Source organism: Empidonax traillii, unplaced genomic scaffold (assembly GCF_003031625.1).
Source record: "Empidonax traillii isolate 1590-97213 ecotype Southwest subspecies unplaced genomic scaffold, ASM303162v1 scaffold419:size1009643, whole genome shotgun sequence".
NCBI classification, from domain to species: Eukaryota; Metazoa; Chordata; class Aves; order Passeriformes; family Tyrannidae; genus Empidonax; species Empidonax traillii.
Genome location: NW_020955612.1, coordinates 575,834 through 589,327, shown reverse-complemented (window position 1 = coordinate 589,327; position 13,494 = coordinate 575,834). Strand labels below are relative to the sequence as shown.

Below are 13,494 nucleotides of genomic sequence, written 5' to 3'. Positions count from 1 at the left end.
TATGGCAGTGCCTGGTGGCAAAGGCCTGAGCAAGGACGCTCAGAGAAATGCAGCTGAAGTTAGGTCATAGTGGGTGCCTCGAGCATCACTTTTCTTGGTGCTCATTGTGCCACCGGCTCGGGGACAACAGTGCCGAAGAGCCCCGATGGTGCCGAAGAGCCCCGATGTGCTGTGACACCCTGCTCTGCCTGGCCCAGGGGTGCTTAGAGCATTGGGCAGGGTGGAACCGCCGAGGTGACACACGGCAGTGCTGGGAGGGGTGGGAGGATGCTCATCCAGCCACTCTCAGCACGTGTGCCCTTTCCATGCCTTCGTTTCCACTTTGAAATGCGAACTAGGAAAAGGCTTTTCCCACCTGAAAAAAACCTGAACCGCCCTCTCAGGAAATGTGCGTGTGGGACAAGACAGCACCTGGGGAAAATGTCGGTTAAAAATAAAAGTAACAGAACCTAAAAAATGTATTAAGCCTGAGGGTTCCTTAAGAAAAGAAAATTAAAATTTTCTATGAGCTGCTGGGGTTTGACCCCCAAAGCTTCATTTTTACCAGCAATGCCCTGTCAAGCTCGTCTCATGCCTCTGGTGCTCACTCATTGCAGGAGTTAGCTCACCCCGCAGTCCAGAGAGTCCCAAAATCGACTTTCCACGGCGGGGGAGAGGAACCCCATCCCCTCCGGTCCCATCCCCTCCCCTTCTCCCCTGAATCAAGCTCCGGCTCTTAAGTGCATTAAGCACAACCAGCCCCCGCCGCCCCTGCCACCTGCGCTCCGCAGCCCCTCGGGACAGGGGCCACCGTCCCCCAGCCAGCCGGAGCGTGGCTCCCAGCAGGCAGAAGGGCAGGTCCCTGGGCAGATTTACGGGAGAAGTTTAGCCGGATGTGCGGACAGACGGACAGACGGGCACTGCCCCCAGACGGACGCAGCCTCCCTGTCCCGCTGCTTTGAGTTTCCAGCCTATTTCCCTAATTATTCCACCGCTGCTGGGAGTCATCGCAGTCCCCCCAGCTCTCCGGCACGCTCTGATTTATCTCTCAGCCGGGATAACAGCTCCCCCCACCCCCTTCTCCTCGGGGAATTCAATTTTCATTCATTTTTCTGCTTTGCCAGATTGATCCAGCCCCCTCTGCCCCGCTCGGGATCACTCATGGCAGCGATGAGTGGGCACGGGGAGTCGCACAGCGCCGAGACCTCACCTGAGGGGAGCATCGTACTGCAGGGGGGGCTCCCCCCCCTAAAACAACACCCCACCAGCATCTTCCCCTCCTACTTGCTCACGGCTCATCACATCTTCCCAGCAGAGCCTTCCTTCATCCCTTCCTCTCCTTGTAGTGCTTTGTTCCCCTCCGTCCTTCCTGCTGTCCATCTGTTCCTCGTGTTGGTGAGGTTTCATTTTTCGGTCTCTCTGGGTGTTTTCTAGGTCACTTCTGGGCTTTTTTTGGTCTCTTTTGGGCTTGCTTTCCCCAGCACACAGTTATCCCAGCACATGGGGAGGAGGGGGTGGTGGAGGTGCTTGCCCAGCAAACGCCCTCTGTGCCCCCCAAAATGCTGCTGGGTTCTTCCTGGGGGTGCCCAAGGAGGGAGGTTTACAGGTGATGGGTGTGAAAGGCCCCCTTTCAGGCTTTCTCCCCCTTCCCAGAGCTAAACCAGAGCCAAGGGACGGTGCAGAACGGTTGACTGTCATGATTTCCATCAGGTTGCATTTGTGAGGCAGTTTGGGCGGTTCTGGCCCCGCTCAGTTGCCCCACTCCCACCTCGGCATTGCCTGAACCTTTGTGGCACCCAAGCAGTGAGTTTGCCAGGTCTCAGCCCAGCCCCCCCAGAGTCCCCTTGCGTGACAAAACCAGCCCTCCCAGCCCAAGAAGGGGGGACACTTTTACAGGGACAAAGCTGCCACAGCCACCCTTAGGCACGGGGCCACCTCCCCTCTGGGCAGCCCCGGCCGCAGCATCACGAGCTCCCACCACTCCCCACTTCTGATTTATCCCAATAATTACTCCCTCCCACATACATCTCTATTGCCAGGGGTGGCCTGGAGCGAGGACAGGCGTATTGAGACCCGGGTACTCACCAGCAGCCGGAGAAAGCCTCTCCCCTCGCAGGCACGGGGCGTCACTAATTGTAATTGAAAATTAATTGGCGCTCAGCGAACCCCCGGTGATTTTACGGCCAGAGCGCGGGTGGAGAAGGGATGCCGGTGGAGAAAGGCTCTTGCCTGCGCCGAGGAGGGAAAGGGAAGAGGGGCAAGGCTGGAAGGAGCGAGCGCCGAAGGGGTGGGAAGGTGGCTGGGTGTGTGTGGGGGGGCGGCCACCGGCCTCGTGGAAAATTAAATTGCACTTGAGGGTAAATTGTATTAGGGAACAGCGGCCGCCTCACGCCAGCCTGAGGCCATTTGAGTAATTAGCCCCAGGGACCCCCCGGCTCGAGGCAGTGCTGGGAAGGGGTAACTCCATCGGGGAGGGCACCTTGCGGGCCTTGGAGAGGGAACCCCCCAGGACAGCCTGTCCCACCTGTGAGTGTGGCCACGGCACAGTTTGATGGTGCCCCTGTGCCAGAGCTGGGGTGGGGGCCTGTTCCCAAGTCACCATCCTGAGAGAGGGACACGGTGTGGGGGACGCTGAGCTCTGCTGCAGCCTCCTGCCTGCGCTGGCCCCTTTGTGCCCCGCCTTGGGGTTCCCCAGGTGTTGGAGGGGGACACTGCGGTGCTACAGCCCGGGAGAGCCTGGGCCGGGAGGATTGGGACTCCACCAAACAGGATTACGGAAAGTCTATTTACTAGACTCTCTTTTTCCTGCGTGCACGGAGCTTTACGCCGCGGGCCAGTCGGGGGTGCTAATCTGGGCATCCCGCTAACCCCCTTCCGGCAGCGCCCACCTCCCCGGCCCTAATCCCCCGCACCCTCCCGCCGCAGCCCCCCGTGCACCCACCTACAGCGCCCCCCTGCCCACCCCCGGCACTCCCACGGAGGTATTTTGGGGCCGAGGTAACCGCGGGCAGCCCCACATCGCAATCCCTCTGTCCCACGCAGGGGAGCAGCTGGTGGGGAGGGCACGCAAGGGGGGTTATTGATGTTGGGGGTAAACCCCCCAGGGAAATCAAGGAGAAGGAGGCAGCGGCGATGAGACCGTCCCCATCCATCACCCGGCGGTGGGCAGGGCTGGAGGGACACAGCCTCCCTTCCACGCTGGGATGAGGCCACTGAGTACCCGGCTAAGGGACATGGCCAAGGCCAAGGGTGCCAGTGGTCGCAGGACGGGGGTGCCAGCACCACAGCCCCTGGAGGAGTGGCCACACACAGACATTAAAGAAGGAAAGACAGAACAAGGTAATTTATTTCAAGGGCAGGGAGGAAGGAAGGGATGGAGGAGGCAGAGCTCCCCGTGCCTGGGCAGGAGCGGAGCCGGCCGCCCCTCTCCCCATCCTGCCAACCCTCGCCTCCCACCTGGGCAAAGTGAAGATATCAAGAAAAAGGCTCCAAATCGGATTGACACCCCCCCTCCCCCTTAATAAAGTTTATTATCGGCCGGGCTCTAATCCTTTTAAATCCCCCACGCGGGGGGATGGGCCAGGATTAGGGGAGGGCAGCGTAATCCCAATGAATTTGTTACAGGGGGATTTAGGCAGCGCCGGGAGAGCAGATGGCCCCAGCCCTGGCTCTGGAAAACAACCATTTTCCTTAATGATTCCTAACAAGGATAAAAGGGCAGAGAGAATCGGGGACAGGCACAGGGGGCCCACACCCACCGAAGTCCTGGTCCCCAGGGATGCCGCCGTGTGTCTCCCTGCTCCGGACCATGTGCATGGCCAGCACTGAACTGCAGCTCCACAGCTCCTGCCAACTTTTTTCCAGCAGCTTCCTGGTCCCCACAGATTCTCTTCCCCTCACTCTGCCTGAGGAGAAATCATGAGCCACACCAGGGACAGGGACATGCCAGCTGTATGAGGGAGGAGGAGGGGAAGGGGAACGGCTACAGGTGCATCTTGAAGCAAAGAGCAGGAGAAAATGTACAATCATAATTAAAAATACTTAAAGGATTTTTAAACCAAGTGCTCTTCCCAGGGTGATGGGGAGGATGGAGTGGGGACAGCAGGAAAGGGAGATGGCACCCCAGTGTGCCCACATGGCAGAGACCAGGCAACACAGCAGGACAGGCGTCGGCAAAAATAATTTATTCCACTAAGACAAGCAGAGAACGAGCAACAGCGCAGGGAGGGGGCGAGGAAAGGTGGGGGGGCCTGGGCCCTATCTCAGAGAAGGGGGAGACAAAAATGCAGCTGAACCCACGACTGCCGTCCCCGCTCATCAGCCCCCACTTTTGGGGGCTTAAACCCCCATCCTCCTGGCCCCACTAGTGGTTGGATTCCAAAGGGCTGCTCCTCAGCACAGGACTGGGCTTCCCAGTTTGAAACCAGCCCAGTGCCCGGGAGCTTCCAAGGGCAGACGGGTGCCAAAACGTAAACCACTGTTGGCGTCCCAGCTCCTGCATGCCCAAAAACATGGCACTATGACCTGAGAGGGGGATGCTTCAACATGTTCCCCCCAAAAACAGCCCTACACCCTCTGACCCCTACCCTGGGTGAAGTGACTGCCGTGACTGGGGCAGCTCCCAAGGGAGATGCGCCAAACCCCTTCCCGCTGGGGGACAAAATGCTGGCCCAGGGGTGCTCTGACTCAGTCCACCCTCCCTAGGGACAGCCCCCGGCTCCCCCAACCCCTCTCAGGCCATGGGAAAGCCAGGGCGGCCTTTCCGGGCGCGGGTGCGGAGGCGGAAGAAGGTGTACATGGCCAGGAGGCACATGGAGGAGAGGAAGTAGAGGGCGACACAAAGGCTGATGTCCAGGCGGGAGAAGCCCAATCCGAGCACCCGCAGCCAGGGGCTCCTCCGCAGGCCCTCCCCGGCATCCTCCTCCTCCCGGAGCAGGATGCCGGGTGCCCGCCGGCGCTCCCTGCCCTCGGCGGCGTCCCGGGCCAGGGCGACGGTGTCCCGCTTGCTGATCCTGCGGCGCCGGCCGGACGCGGCCCGCAGGGCCTGGCTCTTGAAGTGCTGCTCGCTGAAGGAGTCCAGGTCCACGATGTCCTCGCCCGCCTCCCGCAGCTTGGGGTTCAGCCGCACGATGCTGGGGCGCCGTGGCTCCGCGAGGGCCGGCCGCCCCGCCACCCTCGCCTCGCCCTCCGTCTCCTTGTCCTCCTCTGCCTCTTCTCTCCCCCTCTCCACTCGAGGGCCCTCGTTGCCCAGCCTGGCACCGGTCCCCTCCCTGGCCCCGGGGATGGGGTCGGGCTCAGCATAGTCCATGTAGATGTTGGCCGGGGAGAAGTGTGCCTTGAGGAAGGTGACCACGGCTGGCTCCTCCCAGGCGTGCACCCCCCGCTCCTCCTTGTGGCACTGGGGACACATGTCCGGCGGAGGCCACTGCAGCTTGGGGAACTTGGGGTCCTCCGTGTCACCTCCTGCAGGGACCGGAGCCAGTGAGGGGGTTAGAGGGCACACGTGACACCCTCCCCCTGTACTGGTGTAAACACACTGGAGAGTCCAGCAGGTGGGGATGGGGACAGTTGGAGGAGCCGTCGTGGGAGGAGGGGTCCTCCAAGGGCACATGGCAGCTTTGGGAAGCTCCCTACAGGGAGCATGTGAGACCCAACTGCATCTCCGGGGTGGTCTGAAGCCGGGTAACCACCTGCTGTCCCCTGTGATGGGGGACAACGCGATGTCCCCACCGCTGCACCGTGCAGCCATTTGCCAGATCCATCCAGGAGCAGGGATGTTCCTCCCCCTCACCTCCTCTTTTCCCAGGGGAAGCTGCTCCGACTCCCCTCCCGGCAGCCCCCCTTACCTGCCAGGCGAGCGTTGACCTCGTTGTGGTGGGACCAGAGCCAGAGCACGGCCTCCTCCCTGCTCGACACCCGGTCCATGGACTTGGCCGCCATGGCCTCAAAGTGCTCGGCGCACTCCTGGCAGCCGAAGAAGTGCCGGACGTAGCAGCGCATGGTGCTCAGCACCTCCAGTGGCAGCTCTGGGGGGAGGCAGAGGATGGGGGGGAAAGGGAGGGTGAGCCCAGACCTTGCGGTGCCACCAACCACAGTCCCACAGTTGAGGTGGCAACTCTGCATCTTTTGTGCCCCCTGCAAACCTGCCTCTGCACGAGATGAAGAAGGGGGGAAACAAGGCTCTGCCTGCACACAGCCCCCCTGCCCGTGCCACGGCCCACCCAGACACACCCTGGCTGAGCCCAGTTCCCCCAGGGATGCCGATACCTTTGTCAGGGCCGTTCTTGGCAGCCTGGACGGTCAGCAGGTGGAAGATGGTCCAGAGCCCACAGGGGTAGCCACGGAAGTGGCGTTCGCTGCCCTGGCAGCCCACCCAGGTCACGTTGCTGGGGAGCACGGCGGGGTTGGAGGCCTGGTGGACAGACAGACAGGTAATGCCAGCTGGTAGACAAGGGGTAGGGGTAAGGAGATGGGGGGCCAGGGTCCCCGTGGGCATCTTACATCTTTGTTATTCTTCATGGCCTCCTTCAAAACGTCGCGGGGCAGCTCAGGCTCCGTCCAGTTCCTCAGCCAGCCATCCAGGGTCTGCAGGTAAGTCTGCACGCAGGGGCGCCCAGGGAAGTACTGCAGAGGGGGGAGAGGGCTGAGGAAATACAGACTCCATGCTGGGAGCAGCGGGGCAGCCTGCAGGCACTGCTGGCTCACCAGGACAGGCACTGGGCAGCACCAGCATCCTCTGTGCTGGAGGGCAGCAGAGTCCTGGCAAGGTTTTGGTGCCTGTATCCAAGGGGCAGGGGGCTGTGCCTTGTCCCCCCACGGTTGGCAAGTCCCCTGTGTGCATGTTCAGCCTCCAAACCTCAGCCCCAACTGAGGGAGGCAAAAAGCCACTCTGACCGTAAGTCTGGCAAAGCCGATTAGCAGCTGCACTTTAAAACCACTCAAGGGAGAGGGGCCAGCATGTGCCACTGATGGATGGACAGACAGAGGGACCGATCCTGGATGGAGGGACCGAGGATGAGACCAGCAGCACACAGGAAAAGTGATGGGGAAGCAAAAGAAAGGAGCATTTTGCTAAATCTGACCTGTTATTTCTGGGCCTGTGGGGAATCACAGTGGAAGACTCAAATTCACAGACTTCATCTGAGACCTGATAGTTCTGCTGCAAAATACACTGGCACCCCGGCTCCTGGGACAGGAGGAGGCTTTGAGGTGCAATTCCCTGCTTTCCAGGCTTCTTTCCACATTAGGATTTTTACCTCTCTCCTTGCCTTTAAATACCTCTTGGGATCGCAACAGTTAAGGCTTGGACCTGCTGGCTGAGCTCCCCCAGGCTGAGCCCCGGGCTGGCAGCAATCCTGGGGATGCTGCTCCGTCCTGTGGATGAGTGCAGGAATGGCAGCACTGGCTCAGCATCCTCGGGGAAGCACCGGCACCCACCACCCACCACTAACAGCTCATCGAGGGGAAGGATTAATAGTGGATCAAATACAACCACTGCTGCTCCCCACCCCTCCAGCCAGGGAGCTGGTGTGATGGGGGTTTATTTCTTTAACTCTGTAGTTCTCATTAAAGGGAGAAAGAGCAAAGGTGATGGCTGGGGGCAAGCAGAGGAGGAGCCACATGAAGCTCTGAGCTGAGGACTGAAGACTTGTTGCACGAGTGGCTCATGTTTGGAGCTCTTTCCTGGGGAAGAGCAGACAGGGGTGGGAGCAGGGGGTGTCTTGCACATGTGCAGGGTCCAAACTGAGCATGAGACCCTCCCCGTGTGACAAAGGAGGGAGCAAAGAAAGTGGGCATGGCGGGGTGAAGGTCTGCCAAGGAGCCCAGGCTGTGACAGGGATGGGGACAGGGCTCCTGCAGACCTAGTGGCAAAACCTCAGCCAAATGCAGCACTCAGTCACAGCAAGAAATTAAACTGCCCTGCTTGTGTTGGCTCAAAGCTCCCACTCACTTCAGCTTCACCAAGCCCAACTGAGAAGAAAAAAGAAGGCCTTAAATTAGGCTCTTTCAGAGCCTGACTCAGAGTGGGAGTCCCTTTCCTGGACTATCATCAAAGGAGCCTGCAGAGATCAGCTCCTGGAGCTGAGCATCGAGATCAGAGAGACAAACCCCTCTGACCATCTCTGACAGCCTAGCAGGCAACAGCCTCTCTTCTGAAAAGACACACTGCCTCGACACCTCCTGCAAGTGCCAACCGTGCTCTGCCCACCAAAGCAGACACCCCACATCTCATTAGAAACACTCCAGCACCCTCTTTTGGCTCTTGTTGGGACTCTGGGCTGAATTTGGACATCCGCAGGGATGGGGACTGTCTGACAGCAGCCACGGGATACGCTGAGCACCAGGACACAGGGCTCACACACCCAAGGCTACCACGCTTTGCTACCCGTGAGCACTGGGACGTGGTGGCCCGTACGCTGCGCCTGCAGTTCACAAAGCGGCTCCACAGAGGCACAGGCAGTGCCATCTCCCAACACCGAAAGCTCCTCACCTTCACCAGCGCGGCCACGTAGCACTTGAGGGCGGCCAGCTGTGCTCCCGACAGCGCCGAGGCTCTCGCAGCCTCCACCCGCAGCGAGTAGTGCAGCGCGGACTCCAGGTCGGCCATGTACAGCTTGGAGCTGGGGAGGGCAGCACAACACCAGAGCTCGTCAGCCCCTTATAACCCGCACCCCCAGACACCCAGCCACAACTCGGGGTTCTCCGGGGAAAGGCGTGGTCCCAGCCCTTCGCCCGCCCGTGGCCATGGCACCCCCTCCTCCCCCCAGCCCCAGGTTCCCCGGGACGGTGCCGGGGGGTCTGACCGGTCGGCGCGGATCAGCGGGGCCACGTCGGTCTCGTTGGAGGCGCTGGTGGTTGTGTTCAGCTTGTAGGAGCCACGGGTGATGCCCGAGAGCGTGCGCAGGTAGTAGGTGTAGAAGGAACGTGCCTCGATGTGCCTGCAAAGAAGGAGAAGCTGTGAGCACATCCCTCTTCCCTCCCAAACAGCCCCCGACCCCAAGGAGGAAGCAAAGGAGATGAAGGCGCAGCCAGACAGGCAATCAGACCTGCGAGTGCATGTGGGTGGTCTGTACTCTCCACCTGCCCTGGCAGTGGGTATCCAGACACACTCTCTGGAGCAGAGCTGAGCCCCAGGCAGGCATGCCACACTACCTCCAGGCAGATGTGGTGTGTGGATGGCTCAGTCACAAGCCATTTTCCCCTCTGCTAGCTCCAGGCAGGGCTGGCAGTCCTGTTCAGTGCCCCCTCTGCCAGCCTCCCCAACCCAGCCACTGTCTCCTTCCTTCCTAATGAACTTTCCAACAATTACAAAGCAGTACAGAGATGGAGCCTGGCTCCCCACCAGCACCCCCAGACCCACCCTGCCGTGTCCCCGACTCACACAGGCAGGCGGGAGAACGAGCCGTTGCGGAGGAGCAGGTATCCAGAGGGGAAGGTGGTGACCCCGAACTTCTCCACGAGCTCCTCCTCGCTGCTCAGCACCCTCCTCACTGCCACATTCTCGTACTGCAGCATGTCCAGGGCCACCTGCAAGCCCCAGGGTCAGATGAGGGGAGGCAGAGGGATCTCCAGCCCCACCAGGGATGCAGCAGGACTGTTTAACACCCTCTGTAACTTTGCACCTGCTAAGCCACGTGCAAGCTGAGCGGGGAGCCTGCCTGGAGGGAACTTCCCTGTCAAAGGCACCCAGGAGTTGTCAGGCACCAGGGACATGTGCTCCAAGAGAAATGGGGGATAAAGGCAGCTGTACCCACCTCTCTGCCCACGAAGGAGTTGCTCTTCTCGAAGATCAGCGCCAAGTACTGGTCCTTGTTCCTCTGGAAGAAGGTGCGAACCTCCTCCGCGCTGCAAGAGAGAGGAGGACGGCAGCAGGTGCCTCAGCATCAGCAGGATGTTCTGCCCTCCCACTCAGAAGGAGCAGGACTGGGATCTGGCAGGGAATGCTGGTGCAGGTTCAGCCCCACCGAGCCAGCAGTTCCTCCCTGCTCGAGTTTCCAGCCCAATTTTCTGCTCCAGTACACAGGTTTTGAGAAAACCCACCGGGGTCGGACAAGGAGGTGGAAAACAAAGCACAGGCGGGGCAGGGCAGGGGCAGGAGGGAGCTGCACACTCACCCAGCAGATAAAACAGCAAGGAACCTGAACCAGGGCTAGTGGGTTTTTTTGGTTAGGACACAGAGGCACCAGAAGCAAAAGCCCAGCTCAACCATTGCTTTGGGAAATCCAAATGCTCCCTCCCAGGACAGTGGAACAACTGCCTTGTCTGGCAAGGACAACTCAGATCCCCAAACCATCATACAGAATCAAGACAACCCTTTTTTGGGACAGTAAAAAAAACTCCTAATGGCAGAAGCCTCACTGAGTATGGCATGGCACTGCCAAGTCCCCAGGAATCGGGGGCCCAGGAATTGCTTGCTCTAATTAAGGTTGATGAGTAGGTTCATTAGGAGATGCAACAACATGGCCCATCTCATCCGGGCCACGTAAAGGGCTGTACCCTGGCCAGGTCATCTGTCTCTCGCTGGGAGGTGGATGATGCCGTGGCTGCTCCACGCTTGGTTTTGGTTCAGGATTTCCCGAGAAACCTGCCCCCCATAGGACAGAGGCCACCAGAGCCACCCCCCCATCCCAGTGCCCCTACCTGGCCGGCTCCAGCGGAGGACAGGCAGGTGGCCAGGAGTCCTGGCTCTGCTCAAGGTTGGTGATGATGGCATGGCGCAGGTCCTCGACCGTGGCACTGGGATCTGCAGGGGGACAGGATGCCAAGGGGTCAGTCCTGGGGAAGCCAGTCCCACGGGCTGAGCCAAGGGGAGCTTCTTGGAGCTGACCCCCACCGGACTCCCCGATATCCCCCGCATGGAGTGTGGAGGCAGCGGGGACATTCACACCCAGGGTAAAAATCCCCGTGGCTCTGTATACTCACTGGTAATCCTTATCCCGTCCTCTGCCTTCTTGCTAAAAGCTCTGAAGAACTGAGAGGGGAAAAAAAAAACACAAGGGGAAATTGGAGTGAGTGTTTGGAGTGGGACAGGGGGCAATGCAGCCCAGCAGGCTGAGGCTGCCCATAGACCACCTCTGCCTCAGTTTCCCCACAACACTGCAGTACTGTCACCACCAACTGTCACGAGCCATCACAGTTCCCGGCCGAGTTCCCAGCTTTTGGAGCATCCTCGGAGGGGAGGAATGCAGGGGAGGCTGGGAGCCTGTCCAGCCAAGGGCTGAGCACTGGCTGGCAGCAGAGCAGGTGTCTCCAGGGGTCTCACAGAGGCAGATGGAACCTTTCCAGTCCCAGAAACCACTGTCTCTCTGCTCCAGAGCTTTGAGAAAGCAGGAGACAGGGGTTTTTCCCCCCTCCTGGCCTCCCACAGTGACTCCAGTGTCCACAGTACAGCCACAGCAGCAACAGCAGGTTGCATCAGCCAGGTGTTTGCTTTGCAGGTAAGGCTGGGAGCAGGGACTGTTTGCAAAAGGTGCTCGGCAGGGAGAGGGGACGTGAAGCAAGTGACTTCTTGGCATGGCCACATTAGCACACCTCCCTGCCCTGGGAGATGCTTCCATCAGCGTCCCAGGGCAGTGGGCGCTCAGTGAGACCCCAGGGCAGGGCTGGGACCAAGCCAATCTGCCTGGAAAAGCCCCAAATCTGACCCCACCTTGAGCTGACCTGTAAGCTGAGACTGATGGCATGTCTGATAAAACCCTTATCCCTACTCAATTCCATCTCAAGGCAACCCTGGTTTTAACTGCCAGGTTTAGCACCTGGAGTGCTTTGGCTTCCCTGCTTGTGTTGCAGCGAGGCTCCGTTTGCAGCGGGAAGTGCTGCAAACCGACGTATTGACACAGCTAAAGGGCTGGGCACAGGCCCAGGAAGAGGGATGGCACCTTGCCAGCCACCGCAGGAGGCTCCCAGGAGACACAGCCTCCTGCAGCATCCCTGTGCCCTCCTCCAGCATTTTGGTTTGCCCCCTCCCTGTTGCTCCATCACCCAGCAGTTGTGCTGGCTGCAGCCTGGCCACAGCTATGTTTTGGGGAAGGGCTCCAGCCTGCAAAACCCCAAAGGGAGTATTTTGGTGCAATAGCCCTGTCAATCTGATTGAGCAAGAGCAGGACAGGCCAAAAGCCTGTCAGAGCACAGTGAAACCCAGGAAGTGCCCGGCACACTCAGCCCTCACCTTCATCGTGGGGAAGCCGGTTATCCCAAAATCGGAGCACACTTGCTGGTTGTCCTCGTCGGCACAGTCGATGGCCGCCAGGATCACCGCAGGCCTCCACTCTGGGGGGACAGAGGATGAGGTCAGCCCCTCTGTGGCCCCAAAAATTGCCCTGCTCCCAACAATTGCTGTGGAGACAGCAGCGATCTCCCGCTGTGGCGATGGCACAGATCCTCCTGTCCCAAAAATTGTTGGTCGTCCCTCGCAGGACACCAACCAATGCTCCCCAAGCCCAAACACCCAGAGCCATGGTCCGTTCTGGTGTTTGGTGCCCTACTTTTCGGGCAGCAGGAAGAGGGAAAGCTGTGTGAGGCGGGACCTGGTTTTGCACGCCCTGCCCTCGCCAGTGCTGGAGCTCAGGCAGCTCTGCCCGACAGTGCCTGCCCAGCTGGTTCTGCCTGTCCAGCCTCTGCCCCAGCTCCCGGGAAGAGGCCACCAGGAGAAGGGGAGGGATGGCTAACCACGGCTCAGGGAGAGCAAGGAACACGGGCTCCACCTCATCTCACCCCAGACCGAGGGTATGGTTGATAACTGAGAGGGACCTAACCAAAACCAGCAGCCAAGCCACGGCACTACAGCAGAGCCCCCCTGGTTTCCAAGCACCCACTCCCCCTTTGTGACTACCACCACCTCAGTGAGCACCAGCAAGTCCCTGGGGTAAAACACACGGAGAAATGGGGGCACGGAGGCATTTTAAGCAGCTGTCTCTGAAAACCAGCAGGAAAATGGAGAATAAAGCTCTGATATGGCTTCTTTTTGGTGTAAAGGACACAGGCTGGAGAACACTCAGCCTCTCTCTAGAGCGGGACAGGGAGGGACGCAGCGCCAGCACATGGATAGAGCCCGTGCCTCCCCAGGCTGGAGGTGGAGACCTGCTGGGACCTTCCTGTGTCTCAGGTGACAGGGCAGGTGAGCCGCTTCCCACTGCCCCGGCACCCGTGGCACAGGAGGGCTGGTGACAAGCCCTGCTGCACGGAGCCAGGCACGTTCCTGGAGTCATCCGCACGTGGTGCCCGCGGGTCACCCGGGCATCCTCCCCGCCCAGCCCACTCCTACGGAAATCCACCCTTGGGAACGGGCAGCGAGGATGCTGAGCAGCACGGGGGCGGCTTCCCCGCCCTGCCGCCACGGGCACACCGTCCGCGGTCCAGCCTCCCGAGCGGGGAGCCCTGGGGGAACCCTGTTCCCCCTGGAGAGGGGCCAGGAGAGCCGGCGTTCTCCCCGCGGGGCCCGGGCACGCACCCCATTCCTCACATCCTGCCCCGCTGGGGAGCGCTGACGGCATCCCCGGGGAGGGACGGCATCCC

General features: G+C 60.3%; 1 protein-coding gene across 1 annotated transcript in view; it reads right to left on the bottom strand.

Annotated features, from left to right (window-relative positions):
- Nucleotides 1-4,147: 4,147 nt before the first annotated feature.
- The window catches only part of QSOX1 (quiescin sulfhydryl oxidase 1), a 10,850-nt gene continuing 1,503 nt past the window's right edge, over nt 4,148-13,494 (bottom strand). The window contains exons 2-12 of the mRNA XM_027894185.1: nt 12,149-12,460; nt 10,903-10,951; nt 10,621-10,723; nt 9,735-9,825; nt 9,362-9,507; nt 8,784-8,918; nt 8,471-8,600; nt 6,481-6,603; nt 6,247-6,391; nt 5,826-6,005; nt 4,148-5,442 (exon numbers count right to left, since the gene is read on the bottom strand). Of these exons, the coding sequence (XP_027749986.1) occupies nt 4,712-5,442; nt 5,826-6,005; nt 6,247-6,391; nt 6,481-6,603; nt 8,471-8,600; nt 8,784-8,918; nt 9,362-9,507; nt 9,735-9,825; nt 10,621-10,723; nt 10,903-10,951; nt 12,149-12,460 (2,145 nt within the window). The 3' untranslated portion in view covers nt 4,148-4,711. The remainder of the gene's footprint in view (nt 5,443-5,825; nt 6,006-6,246; nt 6,392-6,480; nt 6,604-8,470; nt 8,601-8,783; nt 8,919-9,361; nt 9,508-9,734; nt 9,826-10,620; nt 10,724-10,902; nt 10,952-12,148; nt 12,461-13,494) is intronic.